Here is a 19,816-nt window from a genome sequence, read left to right as displayed (position 1 = left end):
TGTTTTTTTACAAAGACCCATGCCTTCAACTTTTTAAAAATATACAGAAACTAAAACAATACTTCTTATCTACTCTATAAACATTTTCAAATGCAATATCTATAACCTAAAATGAGGAACATCTGTATTAAACCGAAAGATTACATATGAATTTAAGGATTCATTGAGAATAAGGAAATAACTTAAGAAATAGCAGCAGTATAGTTGATAGAGAGTAGAATGTAAATATCTTAATGTAAAAAATTGATAACCTTGTTCAGAAGGGGTGTGATTAGTGATTGTATGTGATCATGGATTTTAATACATAATTTGCTAGGCACCAAATGACTTCTCCAAATGGATTAAAAATAAATCAAAATGCAAAGTTCAAGGTCAAAACCCAAACAAAAGCAAAAATACTAACAAATTTAGTTCACTAAGGGACTAAAGGTAAGAAATGTGGATTAATGATCCATAGGAATCCTGTCTCTAGAGAAATGGATCTACATGGTCAGGCAGATAATTGATCACAGAGATTCCCACATAGTGTAAGGAAGCACAGCATCAGGATTACCTTTTCATTTTATAAAGCTTTTTTTTTTTAACATCTTGTGGATAGATCCCTATAAAATGCCTGAGAACCCACAAGTTCTCCTAATTGGTTCTTGGTAAAGTGACAGGTTATTTTGTGGTTTGTAAGGAACTAGCTTCCAGTTGGAGAATTTGTTTATTGAGAGAAGGGTAAATAAATCCTTCAAGATGTTTAGTGAATGGCTCCTTTAAGACTAATGTTCTGAGGCACAGTGAGAAGTTCCACAAACACAGGATTCAGAGAAATATTATTCTGAAGAAAATCAAGAGGATTCCTCAGCCAATCATGCTGGTTTTGTCACCACCTAACAGACTGATTTTCATGGGCTAGTTCACAAAGATAACTTATATGTATGTATATGTGGTTATATGGGAGATTATACGTATGATCAATGCTGTTTAAAATGCCAAACCACTGTTATTTTCTATGTGTGAAAGATTATATGTGTACAGACATGTGTACATACACATATATATGTACACACACAAATACTCCCACTGCTCAGGAAATGAGGGGCATTAAATCAGACCATGTTTATCAACAAGTGAGCAGATGGAGGATGGGCAGCTGCCCTTGGTCACAGGACATTTATCCTTTCTGTTGTGTTTAATTCACCTGGTGCTGATCCACTTGATCCATAGTAACTTATTGAAAGGCAGATTCCATTTTCCAAGGTGGCAGAAAAAGATCCAAACTTGCTGACAGCTTTATTCTCTGCATTTGATCCTTCTAAAAGATAAAATTGAATCAAGGACATTTCTGTTTTATCAAAAAAAAAAGTAAGCAAAATTCAGTGAGAAGTGGAAATCATCTAAATATGTTTAAAACAAGGATATGATTAAGTAAATTATATATATAAATATACACCAATGAATTATTATGAAATCATTGAAAAATTGTTTGTAGAGGATATTTAATGAATAGGAAACTGCTCATTATTCCTTGGAGAAGGGAAAGGCTACCCATTCCAGTATTCTGGCCTGGAGAATTCCACAGATTGTAGAGTCCATGGAGTCGCAAAGAGTCGGACACGACTGAGCAACTTTCACTTTCACATCATGATAAAGAAAGAAAGAAACATACTGTGAATAGTGGTTACTTCTAGGGTGGTAGACTTATGGGCAACTGTCATCTTTTAAAAATATTCCTATATTTCCTAATTTTTATACTAAACCATGTATTTTTATATCTGGCAAAACACAGGAAAGCCATTAAAATTTCTTTATTTTTAAAACTAAAATGTTCTTGGGTACATTCATACTTGTCAAACACTGTATTCTTACCTTGAATTTAGAAAGTACTGAGACCGTAACTAAATTTGTTAGCAAGATTTAGTTACTGATCTTATTACTTATTATTAACTTGTGTTTAAAGCATTTTATTAATTAACTCATTTTCGTTTGCAGGTATAACCCACACTGGGTGAGAAGCAATTGATTTCTCCAGTCAAAGGTGCCTGGAGACGTTAAATGGTGTAATTAGGAAGTTTCATGGTGTATGATTAATGGACATCCATTTGGAACTCTCACCTACAAGCAGGTAGAGATGCTCATGTTCAAATTTAGGATTTTTTTCTTGTCCTTGCAACTTGAGAAACCTGAGACTACAGGGAGAATGAAGTGATAAGAGCACAGATAAAAACTCCATCATTTGCAATCAACATTGAAGAGAAGCCAAACCTTCAAGTAGGAGTTGATTAATGAGGACCTGACTCCTAGAGACTGCACATGGTATAGTGCATAAAATAAAATTCAGGCCAGGATGGATACTGCAAACTCAGTGTTACTGCATAAACATAGCCAGGCGAGGTAGCCTGCATGTCAGCTGGAATCAAAAGCTGGGTTCCCAGAGGAGGCAAAACCAAGGAAGCAGCCCACTATAGATCAGTTATGTATACAATGTGTTATATATACACATTATATTATGGAAAATGTATATACAGAAGATAGCAAAACACTTCAGTTATCATCTAGAAAAATCACACATGCTACCTGCTGGGGATACCTGTGTTTCTGCTAGATGGATGCGGTTGACCTATTGAAGTACTGATACACTGCCACAAAGACGAAGCTGTTTACCTGCTTCAAAGTTTTGCTCTCTTTCTCTCTCTTCTTTCTCATCTTCTGAAAGATAATCCCCTTTTTTTTCCTCCTTTTCCACAATTTTCCTAGGGTCTCTTAAGTGAATTAAAAAATTGTGCTTGTCCTTTTTCACTTTCACTTTGATAAATGTTGGACCTGGGGAAGAATCATGGGATAGAAAGTGGGCTGATGGTGATGCCCCATTAAACTCTGTAATAAAACCTCAAAATAATGCAGCCAATTTACATAATAGAATGTAAGCCAGGGCTGGAAATACCTAGGGATGTCGCCATTTTTATAAAAAGATACCTAAAGGAATAAAGTAATGGTAGGATTCCAGGAAGAAATAGCAGGTGGATCAGGGAAATGTTTTCAGATTTTCTGCTCACACCTAAAATCAAATTACAGAAGGGAGAATACATTGGCTGAGCTAAGGTTATGTGTGTGCTAAGTCGCTCTTCAGTCATGTCTGACTCTTTGCAACCCTATGGACTGTAGCCCGCCAGGCTCCTCATCTATACTCAACTTTATGATCAATCACATGCCAGGGTTAATGTGAAAAGATTTTGCAGTTTACAAAGAACTGCATGAATGTTAGTTACAGTAGTTGTTATTAAGATCACATAGTGAAAGTGAAATCATTCAGTTGTGTCCGACTCTTTGAGACCCCATGGACTGTAGCCTACAGGGCTCCTCTGTCCACGGGATTTTCCAGGCAAAGGTACTAGAGTGGGTTGTCATTTCCTTCTTCAGAGGATCTTCCTGACCCAGGGATCGAACCCAGGTCTACCTGCATTGCAGGCAGATGCTTTACCCTCTGAAGAATTTCCCAAACATATTCTTTCTTCCAGTGTCTTGACTCATTCTTTCTTTCCTCTTTCAGCTTTTTTCTTTTTTTTTTCACCCAGGCTTTTCAACTTTCATTGAATGATCATCTTTCAAAGTTGATAGGATTAAGATGAAAATAGTATACTTTCAGATAGCATATGAACTATATGAAACTTATATACATTAAACAGTCCATGGAATTCTCCAGGACAGAATACTGGAAAGGATAGCCTATCCCTTCTCCCAGGGATTGAACTCAGGTCTCCTGCATTGCAGGCAGATTCTTTACCAGCTGAGCCACAAGGGAAGCCCAAGAATACTGGAGTGGGTAGCCTATCCCTTCTCCAGCAGATCTTCCCAACCCAGGAATTGAACCAGGGTCTCCTGCATTGCAGAAGGATTCTTTACTAACTGAGCTGTCAGGGAAGCCCACTTTCACATTTCTCCATACATTATATGCATATGAAAATATTGATGAGTGAAGAACAGTTACTGAAAACAGAACATAACATTATAAAACTAGAGTCTAGTGCTCTTCTCAGTTATGTGATTCTGAGTTTCATCTTTATCACTAATTATACTCTACACCTAGGGATGATATTCAAAATACTAAATACTGAAACATATGGTAATATAAATACATATGTATATCAATCTATTAATGAGAGAAGGAAATAGCAACCCGTTCTAGTATTCTTGCTTGGGAAATGAGGAGCCTGGTCGGCTACAACCCATGGGGTCACAAGAGTTGGAAATGACTTAGCAACTAAACAACATCTATAATAAAAATCCCTTTCATGTTTTAAATAAACAAATTTTATATAGTAAAAAGTCTGGCATTTGATAGAAGTTGTATCACAACCATTCTTTAAATAATTTGAATAACTTGCAGGCCTTCTTATTTTAAAAATCGTACAGGATGGGGAGCACATGTATACCTGTGATGGATTCATTTTGATATTTGGCAAAACTAATACAATTATGTAAAGTTTAAAAATAAAATTAAAAAAAAATCATTAGTATGATCTTTTGTTTGATGTGGCAATTACTACCTAATGATGCTTGAGCCATGATTCCACATAGGGAATAGCATTCTCACTCTTGTAATAATTTCCTCATTAAATTATGGTCATTTGATGACAAGGAAGGGAGGGAGGAAGGAAAACTAAGAGAGGGATGGCAGGTGGAGGAAGGGTAGGAGGTGAGAAGGGGTGGCTGGTGTCACAGGCAGAGCGTGGGTGGGAGCAGCCTTGGTGGCCCTTGTTGGGTTGCATAATCTTGTGGACATTAAACAGGATCCTTCTCACATTCCCTCCCACTGAGTCTTCCCAGCTCTCAGCAACCATTGCTCCCTACAAGATGATAAGTTGTTTAAATAAAGCCCAGGTCCTCAAACCCATCCTAAGAAATCTTTAAAGCACAGTAAAAAGAGAAGCTCTACGAGATATCCTTGATAAGTTTCCTAGAGCCCAGATCTGCTCTTCCCTTGCGGGGAACAATGTATGTCCTTTTCCTAGGACATGCCTAGGTCTGCCTCAATTCATTCTGCAAGATCCCCTCTCACCTAATGACTTCTGAATACAGAGGCAATTACTCTATATCTAAAATAACTGGATATCAGAGGCAGGGCCCCAAGCTCTGTGCTCCAGAAGACCAAACCAGGAATTGGCTCTAAATTTACAGTATGTGCTTGGTTTCTGAGATAACACTGTCTGTTGTAATTAACATTATTAAGTAATGATTAGTTTATTGCAGTTACTATTATTTTCCAATCCTATAGCAATATTTTCATATCATGGAACATTTGTCTTAGTATGTCCAGCTAACCTCGAGGCGGCCTGTGCCTTGCAGAGGCTATTATAACAGAAAAGAGTGAAGTCTGAAGATGGCAAACGTGGTGCATATATGAGCTACTGGGGGCACATCACTACTCTCACCCATCACAGTCAGGAGGACAAGCCCCCACAGTGATCTGCAATGGGCTAATATCTTCCAAGCCATTAACCAGCTGCTGTCAAATGGTACCTTTTTCAAATGTTGTCTTTTCTACTTCAATTTGCCCTCCATCAGAAGGATACAGATAATAATTTGTTCCTGAGATTTGCACGGGTATTTCTCCCATGTTGTATCCATGAAACTAGAAGAGAAAACATCATGCTTTGAATGTGGAATGGCCATTGACAAAGATTAGGTCATCTGTGTGAGCCACTTCAAGTTGCCATAAGCCTTATTTTTGCTAAAGGATTTGTCTATTACTTTTTAGACTCAGAGGCCAGTGTCCATCTTATCTTTGGCCTCTTTATCTCATGATTTTAAACTCTGTTCATTGGGTTATCTTCACAATACCATAGGAAGAGAAACCAATTTCTTTCATTGGCTATTAACTTTCTGTTTAATGTGAACTGATATATTGAGGAATATTAATAACTTTACACTTTTTTTTTTTTAACTTTACACTTTAGAAGGTCATGTGTTAAAGACTTTTCCAACTTTGTGGCTAATATAGCTCCAAGTGACACTGATTATATACTAAAGCTTGAGAACAACTGGCTCAGAGTAGTAACTAGAAAGGATGAGGACTATTACTTTTCCCCTCATTTTTGCCCATTATGTTTTTCTCATAAAACTGCTTGAGGGAGAGACTGGGAAAGGTAAAAGCTATAGGCAAGAAATGTGGGTGCCTACAGAGAGACAACCCAATGCCCCCAGCAAGTCCAGTCATCTAAGTCAGATAAAACCAACCTCTGTGTGCTCAGGACCCTATGAGGCCTTCGCAGGAGAGACTGCCTCCCTCAAATCCTCTGCTTTAGCTCCTCTTAGTACCTAGATAATAGTATCTCATGCACATTTCCTGAGTTGTTTAATAGATGCTAAAACTCCCACTAAATGGAAGAAATTAACGACTTGATGACAATAAGCACAGTAGCCCCCAGACCTATTGACATCTAAGGATTGATAATGTTAATCCCTGTGACTCTGTTACCCCTAAGACCTATTACCTCGCCATCAACTAGAGAATTGTGCACAGCTGATCATGTAGCCTGGGACTCCCCTCCCTCACTTGGCCTTTATATCTGCTTTCCTGAAACCCACTGGGGAGTCAGCTACTTTGAGTCCAGGACTCTCTGCTTGGCACCCTGCGATAAATGCTGCACTTTCCTTCACAACAACCCGCTGTCAGTAGCTTGGCTTTACTGTGTGTGGGTAAGTCGACCCAAGTTCAGTTTGGTAACATTTGACCTATCACAGTTGCTTATTTACATACACCTAAATGAATGCTTTTGTGCCAAAATTCCATCTAGAAAACTAGCTTCATGGCACTCAAGAAAAACTGGCCTGAGGGTGTTGCTGTCTTGCCAGTTGGCTGCAAGGAAGGTTCCAGGTATCAGAGGGTGGATTGCAGGTGTGAGATCACCCAAACTGGCAGGAACCCCAGGGCCTCTCTGACGGCAGTGAAGACTGAAAACCTTGTTTCCACCGAAGCCGAGTTTTCCCCCAAACAATTAGGAATAACCCAAAGGGGCTTTTTAGAAAATTGATTCTACCGGGTAAACTCTCTCAGGTTCTGGTTCCTGGAGGGGCTCCTCTGTTACTTCCGGGATCTTCATTTGCTCTTCTTTCAATTTCTCCTTTATAAAAGATTTTTTCTTGAAAATCTTACTATCTTCTTTTTCTACTTTTTCCTTGCCTTTCTTTTTAACAGCCTCCTTACTCTTCTTTTCTGCTTTTTTTTCTTCCTTTAAGCGTTCCTCTTCAGCTAACCGATCTTGTTCTTCTTTCCAGGCCTGTAAACACATTTAAAACATTTAACAGGATTTTGAAACAAATTTGATCCCACTCAGGTTCACTTTGGAGACCATTTTACGTGAATTTTTATAAGCTATGTCTCTGATGGATCAAAATACTGAACTAGAGACTGTCATACAATCCTTGATTCTCTCACTGCAGCTTCTTCACTCGCCTCTGTTGCAGTTTTTTCTTTAACTTCAGGTTTCTTTTTATCTTTAACCTGAACTACTGCATCAGCCTCTTAGCTGGTTTCCCTGCCTCCTATATTTTCCACATGAGTCAAATCCCCAATTTAGGTTCTAAATAACCGGCAATATGATAGACTAGATGTTCAAAGAAACATTCCTAACATAATGTATTTCAAAAATGATAAGGTATTAAATCATCATTGTAATATAACATATAATACTGTGTATCAACTAAATTTAAAAAGCCAACATAACCTTAATAGTGATGCGTGCTAAAAACAATATAAAAGCCTATAATTTCAATCATCTTAGACACAAAAATTTTAGATAAAATACTATCAGGTCAAATCTAGTTATTTATTAAAATAATAATATGCCATGAAAAACTGGTGTTATAATTTTCATCAATAATGTACATAAAGATGGACCCAGGAGCTTACTAAAAATTAAAATTCCTAGGTTCTACTGCCAAAGATCAGTTAGGATGGAACAAAAACATACATATTTTAACTCTCTCCTCTTCCAGAGATATTTTAGCAATTATGGCATATGTGGTTTTGTAGGATAAGGACTAAACTTTAGGAAAAGCTGAAGGAAAGTTTGTTTTAGAAATGCAAAGGTTATTCATACTGTTAAATCAATCCCCATAATTCAATGTATCTCCTAAATAAAGGAAAAAGCCCCAAGAGATATTAGTTTCAATACCAACAGGTACTTTAAAATTTAGTATAAGCAGCAAACATATATTTTGCCATGTAATTTATCTTTACCATTAATACCAAGAAGCCAGGGAGGCTCTCCAATATTAACCAACAACATTTTGAGGGTAACTGCACACTGATGGAGATGGGGAAATCAATTCCTGCCTACCCAATGTATAAGCTTACCACAAAGCTAATGTAATTAAAATAGTATGGTACTTGTATAGGAATAAATAAGTGGGTGACTGAAACAGGATTCAGCATTCAAAAATGGATTAAAATACCTTCACATTGTGATTAGATTTTCAGCATATGAATTTCAAAGGACACAAACACTAAACACTCCAGTGTTCAGAAGAGCTTAGAATATGTCTTTTATCATTTTATAGGGATTTTTAAAAATAGATTTAAAAATGGGTACCTAATATGTGACATTATCAACATTCCAATTTAGTTTAAGAGGTGGGCATTAATATTACATTTAATCAAATGGTACTAGTGAAATGACAGTCCATCTGGGCAAAGAAAAATTAAGACACTTACATTACACTACAAAAACGTATTTCAGATCATTTCTAATGATCTCTGAATATGAAAAGCATATCTATGAAAATATTCTAAGAGAGTGGATGAAAGTTAACATAAACTCAGGGTAGAATCAACCTGATGGAATCAAAAGCATAGAAGTCCTAAAAACATTTTTAAAAATGACAGATATTTAAAAAACTTTTTTTTTTTGATAAGCTATAGCATACATTGAAGTGACACAGCAGCAGCAGTACCATACATTCAAAAAGAGCACAAATACTAAGTGAACATCTGAATGAATTACCACCAAGAAGGAATGATGCTAAAGCTGAAACTCCAATACTTTGGCCACCTCATACGAAGAGTTGACTCATTGGAAAAGACTCTGATGCTGGGAGGGATTGGGGGCAGGAGGAGAAGGGGAGGATAGAGGATGAGATGGCTGGATGGCATCACTGACTCAATGGATGTGAGTTTGAGTGAACTCTGGGAGTTGGTGGTGGACAGGGAGGCCTGGCGTGCTGCGATTCATGGGGTCACAAAGAGGCGGACACGACTGAGCGACTGAACTGAATTGAAGTGAACTGAAGCACTACTGTGGGCTTCCCTGATGGCTTAGCAGGTAAAGAATCTGCCTGCAGTGCAGGAGAAGATGCAGTTTTGATCCCTGGGTCAGAAAGATCCCCTGGAGGATGAAAATGGCAACCCACTCCAGTATTCTTGCCTGAAAAATTCCATGGACAGAGGAGCCTGGCAGGGTACAGTCCATGGGGTCACAAAGAGTCAGACATGACAGAGCGCCTGATGCACGTATGTAAGCACTCCTGTAAAAGTACCACCAGGTCAAGCAATAGATGATCTCTAGCTCCCCAGGAGCCCCCTTCATTCTCCTCAACTACTACCCACTTGGACTGCCCCAAAGGCAACCATCATCCTAGTTTTTAATACATTAGCTTTAAGCTTTGCTGTTGGGGGCCAGAGTGAGGCACTCGGCCCGTGGCAAAGGTCATGAGGAAGGAGGCTCAACATACGCAAAAGTGGGATCGAGCCTCAGGAGTCCCCCTGGAACTCCTCGAGCATCTACCCCCACAACCAGAGCCTGCCTACTTTACTACTTTGTGCTCATCTACACCTCTGACTTTACGGGGGGCTGTCCCCCACCACCTCTTTCGGAGAAGGAGTTAACTTAGAGCTCCAGTTAATAAAAACTCCTGGGCGTGACAAGAGTGTTTTAACCTACAAACTCCTCTGAAGGTTCTCTAGCCTGCCTGACAGGCTTGTCCGGCCACATGTGATTGCTCACAGCCTCCCAACCGTGAGAGGCATGAGATGCTTTAAACCTTCTAAAAACAGGTTCCTTAGAAAAGTTAGAAAACTATTAGTATAAGTATAATGGGCTGATTAGAAATTGTATTGGTGAAGGGTTTTTCATTTGTTGAGCCAATGCTTGTTGCTAAGTCTCCATATCCCCTGCCCTTACACACAGTAATGAATATATAGAAGAAATAAGTATTAACCTTTGATATTAATCACGTTAGACCTTAGGCTAAGTAAATTCTTTCCTTAACTAAAACCCACTATACCCGCACCCTATAGGAATGTAACTTTATTTGGGTGGTGTCTGTTTTAGGAATAATCACCCCTGGAGAAATAAGTGTCCTGGTTGACTGACTGCTGTCACAAGGAGAGGGTCATAAATTGTCAGCAGGCCCCCTGGCCAGAAGATGATGTAACACCTCTAAGACCTCTGTATATATTTGTATGAAGCACCTGACTTTGATAAAAGTCAGGACTGCTGACCCCGCATGACTTTTGCATAACATCTCAGTGTATAAAAGTAGACCATGGAAAATAAAGAATTGGGATCAGTTTCTCGAAATACTGGTCTCCCCATGTCACTCTCTCTCTCACTCGGGCTGAGTCTCCATCTGGAGCGCAGAACCTGCCATGCTTACTAATTATGCCTGGGCTTCTAAGATCCGACCAGGGAGGCCTCAGTGTCTCCTCTCCTTCGGGAGAACGGAAGGACACCTGCGGCCTACGTAAGTGGTGCAAGCTTCTTGTCTTGAAGTTTTATTGGTCTCCCGCGTAAACCAAGCTACTCAGCCTCTTTTCTCCACTGAATTTTCCTGCTGAGCTATCCTCATTCTATTACTCTTTACATCTCTAATTAATATCTAATTGAAGCTATTGTATCCTGATCCTCGCCGACGCCGTCCCCACTTTGAATACCCTGGATCAGCCGGGGCTGGACCCTGGCACTTTGCCATTTAAAATTTTCTATAAGTGAAATCTTATATAATTATCAATATATAGTCTTTTAACTTTCTCTTCTTTTTCTTACTATGATGTTTGTGAGATTCATACATACTTCTGTAAGCTATAGGCCATTTCCAGAGCTGCATAGTATTTCATCACATGAGTAAACCATTCTAGACTTTCTATTGATGGATATTTGAATTGTTTCCAGTTTGGGAGAGTTAAAAACAACACTGCAAGAACAATTGTGTCCGTATGTCTTGGTGCACCCGTGCATGCATAAGTATATCAGGTATGTACTTAGGAGTGAAATTATTAGGTTCAAGAGAAATCGTATGCCTAACTTTAGTAGTTATGCCCAATTTTCCAAAGTGAAAGTACCAACTTATACTTCAGCAGTATAGGAGAGTTTGCTTTACTTCACATCCTTGCCAAAATCTGGCAGTGTCTCCTAAATTTTGGCCAAAAATGATTGATTTGACCAGATAAAAGTTGAGTGTTTCTGTATATAAAAAATTGGCATTTATTAATAAGGAAATTGTTTTATAAATTAAGGTACATCCAAATCATACACTAATATAATGCTATGAAGATAAGTTAGATCTCTCGATACTGTCTGGAAGTGATATTCAGGATGTACTGATAAGAGAAAAAAGTATCTGGCAGAGTTAAAAAAATATATATATATCAAACCTAAACCAAGACCAAACATGAAAACTTTCTTTACATTTGTGCATGCATGCTTGTATGAGCATAGAACAAACCAAATTTTTACTGTTTCTGATTTCAGGAGCTTAGGCCAGCCAGGTTAAGATTTCTTGTAAAAGCATGTATTACTTTTGTGATTAAAAATCCCAATAAAAATGCAAACAAAAACAAACCACTGCCACAGAAGCAGCAAGAATACCAACTATGAACAAGGGGCACTGCCCTGGATTTTGGCAGAGTTCCCTAAAGGTTTATCATCTGGTGGAGGAGTGAGCTTGGTGGAGAGACTGTTATTTCCTTGAAGATTCAATTATCTGAGAGTTTAGCAAAAGGATCATTTCCTGTGATACTTACACAAATGCTCTAGAAAAAAATAATTTTGAACCTGTAATTTGTCAATGTCATATTTCTTTCTTTGGATTACCTTGAGAGAGCCTTCTAAAATAAAATTAATCTTTTCCTTCTCTTTTTCTTTGTCTTTTTCTTGATCTGATATTTCTGTCTTGCTCATTCCTTTGTTACCTATAACCAGAGAAAATTAAACTTCTTGGTAAAACTCTCTAATTTTCATAGAAGGACCAAACATCTGAGTTGTAGGAGAGCCCTATTCACTCATATCTGAATTCTTTTTTTTTTGTCATCTCTAGAGTGGACATCTGAAGTAGAAATGAAATCTTTTAGGGATGAACGACTCGCCATCAGTGGAGGCAGTACATTCCATTCTCAATGTGTTGAGATTCTGAAGCTTTTATTGAGCTGGACTTTCACTAGAGTTTTAATCTAATTAATCATAATTTAACCCCTTAAAACCACACAGGACAAATTTATCTTTTCCTTCCATACTGAAGACCTCCTCTTGCCATTACAGTTATTTTGTGGTGAAGATTTACATCTGTCCTGACTTGAGAGGCCTCAAACAGAATGTAATACCTACCAGGTGCATTCCAACTCTGATTTCAAATCGACCATTTTCTGAATTTGGTCCACAGACACCCAGATAATTGTTGAGCTTTCGGTTCTGCTCAGAAGCAGAATAAAGAAAAGGCAGTCAACCCATAGTCCTTGGTACTAGCAGATAAGCATGACCTGGATACAACTGTAAGGGCAGCCCTACCTGTCTTATATAGTCCCATCGAGTATTTGAATTACTTAGTGCTGTCCTGTGCTGTCCCGCCTGGAGGAAGGCCGAACTGATGGACAGATTATGGAACCATTTTGGTGAAAGGTGAATCGTTGACTTGGTTTGCCAAGTTTTATCTTAGAATCAAGCCAAGCACAAATTCCTCTGGTACTTTATAGAGGTTGCAAAAACTTAGGAAATTATATAGTTTTGCTTCTTTATAGGAAATCACTCTCAACTTAGTTACCAGAAATAATGAATAATAATTACACAGAGTTCATTCCCTTTGTCTGAACCCAGTAAAATATCTTTATTTTCCAGATGAATTACATCAACATTTCATTCATTGATCAAGTGTCCTTTTTCTTTTCGTCACCTTCTCTCTGCTTGACAGCATCAACACCATGAAAATAACAAAAACACAACTGTATATTGATGCAACATCCCATCTAATCCATGTCACAGGCCCCCAAAAATTCATTTTCCCTTCATTTGTTATTCTAACCCACCCAGCTAGTCTCGGGACTCTTCTGTTTACTCTTATAAGGAAGGTCTTGTTTTATTCTCACTTTGGAAGCCATAATTATTCTTACAGAGACATACTGTCTCTGAATTTACTTCATATATTGCCAACAAACCATAGATAGGCGAACCTATCAAGCCCACCAAAATAAAGACATGTGGCATTTCCCTAACATCACATTTAATCTCAACAGATTGACTCTTTCAAATCTGGCAGGAAGTGGGGTCAATATAAGACAAGTATCAAATCAATATAAGACAAATATTCTCATCATATTTAGGAAGCAGCTATTCTATTTTATAGGGAAAGTGAAGAGTCACAGAAATGTTGTGGACAACTCTTTAATCCTGAAATAGTTACAGACTTGATATAATTAGTAAACAGCAGAATGTCTTGGGATTTTATATATAAGTTTAATTGGTTACTTACTTTTAGATTTTTTAATAGAATAAATTTTGCTAGTAGAGGAAACTTTGGTAGCAACAGAAGATTTTATTTCCAGCTCATACTTGGCTTTATTGATTTCATCAGACATTTTAGTTTCCTGATATATAGCTTCTTCTTTTATGATCCAATCTTGAATGGATTTTGCAACAAGTTCCAAATAATTTCTAAAAAAGGAAAAGATCAGCAGGTGACACCTGAGTTAATAGGCAGCTCACATGGTAAACAATTTGCCTGCAATTCAGGAGACCCGGCTTCAATCCCTGAGTCTGGAAAAGGGAATGGTGATCCACGCCCGTATTCTTTCCTGGAGAATCCCATTGACAGAGAAGCCTGGTGGGCTACAGTCCACTGGGTCACAAAGAGTCTGACATGACTGAGCAACTGACACTTCACTTCAAAGTCAACAAGTGCATAAGATACTGATTGTGCAAATGAACTTTTCAAAAATTAACTGATTCTAAACTGCCACTTCATGGGAAATAGATGGGGAAACAGTGGAAACAATGTCAGACTTTACTTTTTGGGGCTCCAAAATCACTGCAGATGGTGACTGCAGCCATGAAATTAAAAGATGCTTACTCCTTGGAAGGAAAGTTATGACCAACCTAGATATCATATTCAAAAGCAGAGACATTACTTTGCCAACAAAGGTCCCTCTAGTCAAGGCTATGGTTTTTCCAGTGGTCATGCATGGATATGAGACTTGGACTGTGAAGAAAGCTGAGTGCTGAAGAATTGATGCTTTTGAACTGTGGTGTTGGAGAAGACTCTTGAGAGTCCCTTGGACTGCAAGGAGATCCAACCAGTCTATTGGAAAGGAGATCAGTCCTGGGTGTTCATTGGAAGGAATGATGCTAAAGCTGAAACTCCAGTACATTGGCCACCTCATGAGAAGAGTTGACTCACTGGCAAAGACTGATGCTGGGAGGGATTGGGGGCAGGAGGAGAAGGGGACCACAGAGGATGAGATGGCTGGATGGCATCACTGACTCGATGGACGTGAGTCTCAGTGAACTCTGGGAGTTGGTGATGGACAGGGAGGCCTGGCGTGCTGCGATTCATGGGGTTGCAAAGAGTCGGACACGACTTAGTGACTGAACTGAACTGAACAGAAACTGCCCATGTAACAAACATAATATAGAGATATATGCTATAATATATTTTGTACAAAGTAGTCATTTATAAATATTCAATGAAGATATGAAAAATCTTCAACTTCCTTCATGATTAAAGACCTACAAAATTAAAAATTAGATATTTCCCTCCAAATCAAAGATTAATGCTTGATAATACCAAAAGTTGATGACAGTTTGGAGAAACAGTCATTCTTAGCACTATTAATTGCAGAGTAATATGGTAAAATGTCTTTATAGGGCAATTTTATAGCACAATAGGTACCATCTGAATTGACCACCAACTGACTCACTCACTGGATTAGTTGAAACACTGTAGTCTTGCTATAAACTTATCAGGCTTGTGAATACCCTCATCCTAAATACTACAACCTAAGCTGCTTGTGCATTTATGTATATGTCAGCATCTTACTGACCTGGAAGAGGTCAATTTTCATTCCAATACCAAAGAAAGGCAATGCCAAAGGATGCTCAAACTACTGCACAATTGCACTCATCTCACACACTAGTAAAGTAATGTTCAAAATTCTCCAAGCGAGGCTTCATCAGTTTGTGAACTGTGAACTTCCAGATGTTCAAGCTGGTTTTAGAAAAGGCAGAGGAACCAGAGATCAAATTGCCAGCATCCGCTGGATCATCGAAAAAGCAAGAGAGTTCCAGAAAAACATCTACTTCTGCTTTATGAACTATGCCAAAACCTTTGACTGTGTGGATCACAGCAAACTGTAGAAAATTCTTAAAGAGATGGGAATACCAGACCACCTGACCTGCCTCCTGAGAAATCTATATGCAGGTCAAGAAACAACAGTTAAAACAGAACATGGAACAACAGACTGGTTCCAAATCAGGAAAGGAGTATGTCAAGGTTGTATATTGTCACCCTGCTTATTTAACTTATATGCAGAGTACATCATACAAAATGCCAGGCTGGATGAAGCACAAGCTGGAATCAAGACTGCCAGGAGAAATATTAATAACCTCAGATATGCAGATGACACCACACTTGTGGCAGAAAGAAAGTGAAAGGGGAGAGTGAAAAAGTTGGCTTAAAATTCAGCATTCAGAAACCTATGATCATGGCATCTGGTCCCATCATTTAATGGCAAATAGATGGAGAAACAATGGAACCAGTGACAGACTTAATCTTTTTGGGCTCCAAAATCACTGCAGATGCTGACTGCAGCCATGAAATTAAAAGATGCTTGCTCCTTGGAAGAAAAGTTATGACCAACCTAGGCAGCATATTAAAAAGCAGAGACATTACTTCACCAACAAAGGTCCATCTAGTCAAAGCTATGGTTTTTCCAGTCGTCATCTATGGATGTGAGAGTTGGACTATAAAGAAATCTGAGCGCCAAAGAACTGATGTTTCTGAACTGTGGTGTTGGAGAAGGCTCTTGAGAGTCCCGTGGACTGCAAGGATATCTAACCAGTCCATCCTAAAGGAAATTAGTCCTGAATATTCATTGGAAGGACAGATGCTGAAGCTGAAACTCCAATACTTTGGCCACCTCATGTGAAGAACTGACTCATTTGAAAAGACCTGATGCTAAGAAAGATTGAAGGTGGGAGGAGAAGGGGACGGCAGAGGATGAGATGGTTGGATGGCATCACCGACTCAATGTACATAAGTTTGAGTAAACTCCGGGAGTTGGTGATGGACAGGGAAGCCTGGCATGCTGCATTCCATGGGGTTGCAAAGAGTTGGACACGACTGAGTGACTGAACTGAACTGAACTGAACTCACAGTGTCTTACTGCTTACTGGGATTTAGTAATGTTACTGTTCTTCAGTTGCTCAGTCATGTCCAAATCTTTGCAACCCCAAGGACTGCAGCATGCCAGGTCTCCCTGTCCTCACTATCTTCCAGAGTTTGCTCAAACTCAAGTCCATTGAGTTGGTGATGCCATCCAACCATCTCGTCTTCTGTGTCCCCTTCTCCTCCCACCTTCAATCTTTGCCAGCATCAGGTCTTTTCTAATGAGTCAGTTCTTCACATCAGGTGGCCAAAGTATTAGAATTTCAGCTTCAGCATCAGTCCTTCCAGTGAATATTCAGGACTGATGTCCTTTAGGACTGACTGGCTTAATCTTGCAGTTCAAGGGACTCTCAAGAGTCCTCTCCAACACCACAGTTCAAGAGCATCAATTCTTCGGCACTCAGCTTTATTTATGGTCCAACTCTCCATCCATACATGACTACTGGAAAAAACCATAGCTTTGACTATATGTACTTTTGTCAGCAAAGTAATGTCTTTGCTTTTTAATATGCAGTCTAGACTTCCCTGGTGGCTCAGATGGTAAAGTGTCTGCCTACAATGTGGGAGACCCAGGTTTGATCCCTGGGTTGGGAAGATCCACTGGAGAAGGAAAATGGCAACCCACTCCAGTACTCTTGCCTGGAAAGTCCCATGGATGGAGGAGCCTGGTAGGCTACAGTGCACAGGGTTGCAAAGAGTCAGACACAACTGAGCGACTTCATTTCATTTCACTTTCTTCCAAGAGGCAAGCATCTTTTAATTTCATGGCTGCAGTCACCATCTGCAGTGACTTTGGAGCCCAAGAAAATAAAGTCTGTCACTGTTTCCACTGTTTCCCCATCAATATGCCATGAAGTGATGGGACTGGATGCCATGATCTTAGTTTTTTGAATGCTGAGTTTTAAACAAGCTTTTTTTTTTTTTTTTCACTCTCCTCTTTCACTTTCATCAAGAGGCTCTTCAGTGCCTCTTCAGTTTCTGCCATAAGGGTGGTGTCATATGCATATGTGAGGTTATTTATATTTCTCCTGGCAATCTTGATTCCAGCTTGTGCTTCATCCAGCCTGGCACTTCATATGATGTACTCTGCATATAAGTTAAATAAGCAGGATGGCAATATACAGCCTGGATGTACTCCTTTCCCAATTTGGAACCAGTCTGTTGTTCCATGTTCTGTTTTAACTGTTGCTTCTTGACTTGCATACAGATTTCTCAGGAGGCAGGTCAGGTGGTCTGGTATTCCCATCTCTTTAAGAATTTTCCACAGTTTGTTGTGATCCACACAGTCAAAGGTTTGGCATAGTCAATAAAGCAGAAGTAAATGTTTTGCTGTAATTCTCTTGCTTTTTCTATGATCCAATAGATGTTGGCAATTTGATTTCTGGTTCCTCTGCCTTTTCTAAATCCAGCTTGAACATCTGGAAGTTCTCAGTTCACATACTGTTGAATCCTCACTTGGAGAATTTTGAGCATTACTTTGGTAGTGTGTGAGATGAGTGAAATTGTGTGGTAGTTTGAACATTCTTTGGCATTACCTTTGGGATTGGAATGAAAACAGACCTTTTCCACTCCTGTGGCCACTGTGGAGTTGTCCAAATTTGCAGGCATAATGAGTGCAGCACTTAAACAGCATCATCTTTTCTGATTTGAAATAGTTAACCTGGAATTTCATCACCTCCGCTAGCTTTGTCCAAGTAGTGATGCTTCTTAAGGCCCACTTGACTTCGCATTCCAGGATGTCTGGCTTTAGGTGAGTGATCATCCCATCGTGGTTATCTGGGTCATCTTTTTTGTATAGTTCTTCTGTGTATTCTTGCCACCTCTTCTTAATATCCTCTGCTTCTGTTAGGTCCATACCGTTTCTGTCCTTTTATCATGCCCATCTTTGAATTAAATGCTCCCTTGGTATCTCTAATTTTCTTGAGGAGATCGCTAGTCTTTCCCATTCTATTATTTTCCTCTATTTCTTTGCATTGATCGCTGAAGAAGGCTTTCTTGTCTCTCCTTGCTATTCTTTGGAACTCTGCATTCAAGTGAGTATATCTTTCGTTTTCTCCTTTGCCTTCTGATTCTCTTTTCTCAGCTATTTGTAAGGGCTCCTCAGACAACCATTTTGCCTTTCTTTTTCTTGTGGATGGTTTTTGATCACCACCTCCTCTACAATGTCACAAACCTCCATCCATAGCTCTTCAGACACACTGTCAGATTTAATTCCTCAAATCTACATGTCACTTCTACTGTATAATCATAAGGGATTTGATTTAGGTCATTCCTGAAAGATCTAGTGGTTTTCCCTACATTTTTCAATGTAAGTCTGAATTTGGCAATAAAGAGTTCATGATCTGAGCCACAGTCAGCTCCCAGTCTTGTTTTTGCTGACTGTATAGAGCTTCTCTATCTTTGGCTGTAAAAAAATATAGTCCATCTGATTTCGGTAATTGACCATCTGGTGATGTCCATGTAGAGAGTCATCTCTTGTGATGTTAGAAGAGGGTATTTGCTATGACCAGTGCATTCTCTTGGTAAAACTCTATTAGCCTTCGCCCTGCTTCATTTTGTACTCCAAGGCCAAACTTGCCTGTTACTACAGGTGTCTCTTGAATTCCTGCTTGGCCTGTTAGTTGGTGGTAAGTCTACACTTGTTAACATGTTGAGTTGAACAGGTCAAATACCCTGAAGTTATCTTGACTACTCTTGTTTCTCAAGTTCTTCTTCCAACTGTCAGGAAATCCAAATGATTTTTTAAAACATATTTAAATATATTCAAAATCGTATCATGTCTCACTCTGCTTACTGCCGAATCCTGGTCTAAGTCACTATCATCTTTTGCTAGGATTGTTGCCATAGTCTTCCAACAAGTTTCCTTGTTCTTACCTTCGAGTCCCTGTAGTCTATTCCTAACAGAGCAACTATAAAGATCCTTTTAATCCTTAAATCAGATTATACTCTCTTATTCTTAGAAACTTTTAATAGTTTTAAACAAAACCCAGAATGCTTACAATTGATCTGTGATAACGGAACACAGATATGTATATTTCAAATGAAATGACAAAATAAGAAGCATTTCAGCACAAAGTGATTCAGGAAGTTTGCCACCCAGGGATACTTCCTGAAATAATTACTCAAAAATGTATTCCAGAGCTTAAAAGAAAAGTTGAAGAAAGACAACATGGGATATAAG

The 19,816-nt window shown here is 38.9% G+C and overlaps 1 protein-coding gene across 4 annotated transcripts in view; it reads right to left on the bottom strand.

Moving 5' to 3' along the window:
• Positions 1-19,816, bottom strand: part of SPAG17 (sperm associated antigen 17) — a 254,113-nt gene that overhangs the window by 103,400 nt on the left and 130,897 nt on the right. For 3 of the 4 annotated variants that reach the window (XM_070785824.1, XM_070785827.1, XM_070785826.1), the window contains 6 exons: positions 13,726-13,907; positions 12,078-12,175; positions 7,026-7,265; positions 5,506-5,617; positions 2,650-2,808; positions 1,187-1,300 (listed from right to left, as the gene is read on the bottom strand). In XM_070785824.1, coding sequence (XP_070641925.1) covers positions 1,187-1,300; positions 2,650-2,808; positions 5,506-5,617; positions 7,026-7,265; positions 12,078-12,175; positions 13,726-13,907 — 905 coding nt within the window. The remainder of the gene's footprint in view (positions 1-1,186; positions 1,301-2,649; positions 2,809-5,505; positions 5,618-7,025; positions 7,266-12,077; positions 12,176-13,725; positions 13,908-19,816) is intronic. The other variant, XM_070785828.1, reaches the window with a different exon arrangement.

This window comes from Bos indicus, chromosome 3 (genome assembly GCF_029378745.1).
Source record: "Bos indicus isolate NIAB-ARS_2022 breed Sahiwal x Tharparkar chromosome 3, NIAB-ARS_B.indTharparkar_mat_pri_1.0, whole genome shotgun sequence".
In the NCBI taxonomy this organism is placed as follows: Eukaryota; Metazoa; Chordata; class Mammalia; order Artiodactyla; family Bovidae; genus Bos; species Bos indicus.
This window is presented reverse-complemented; position numbering and strand designations above follow the sequence as displayed.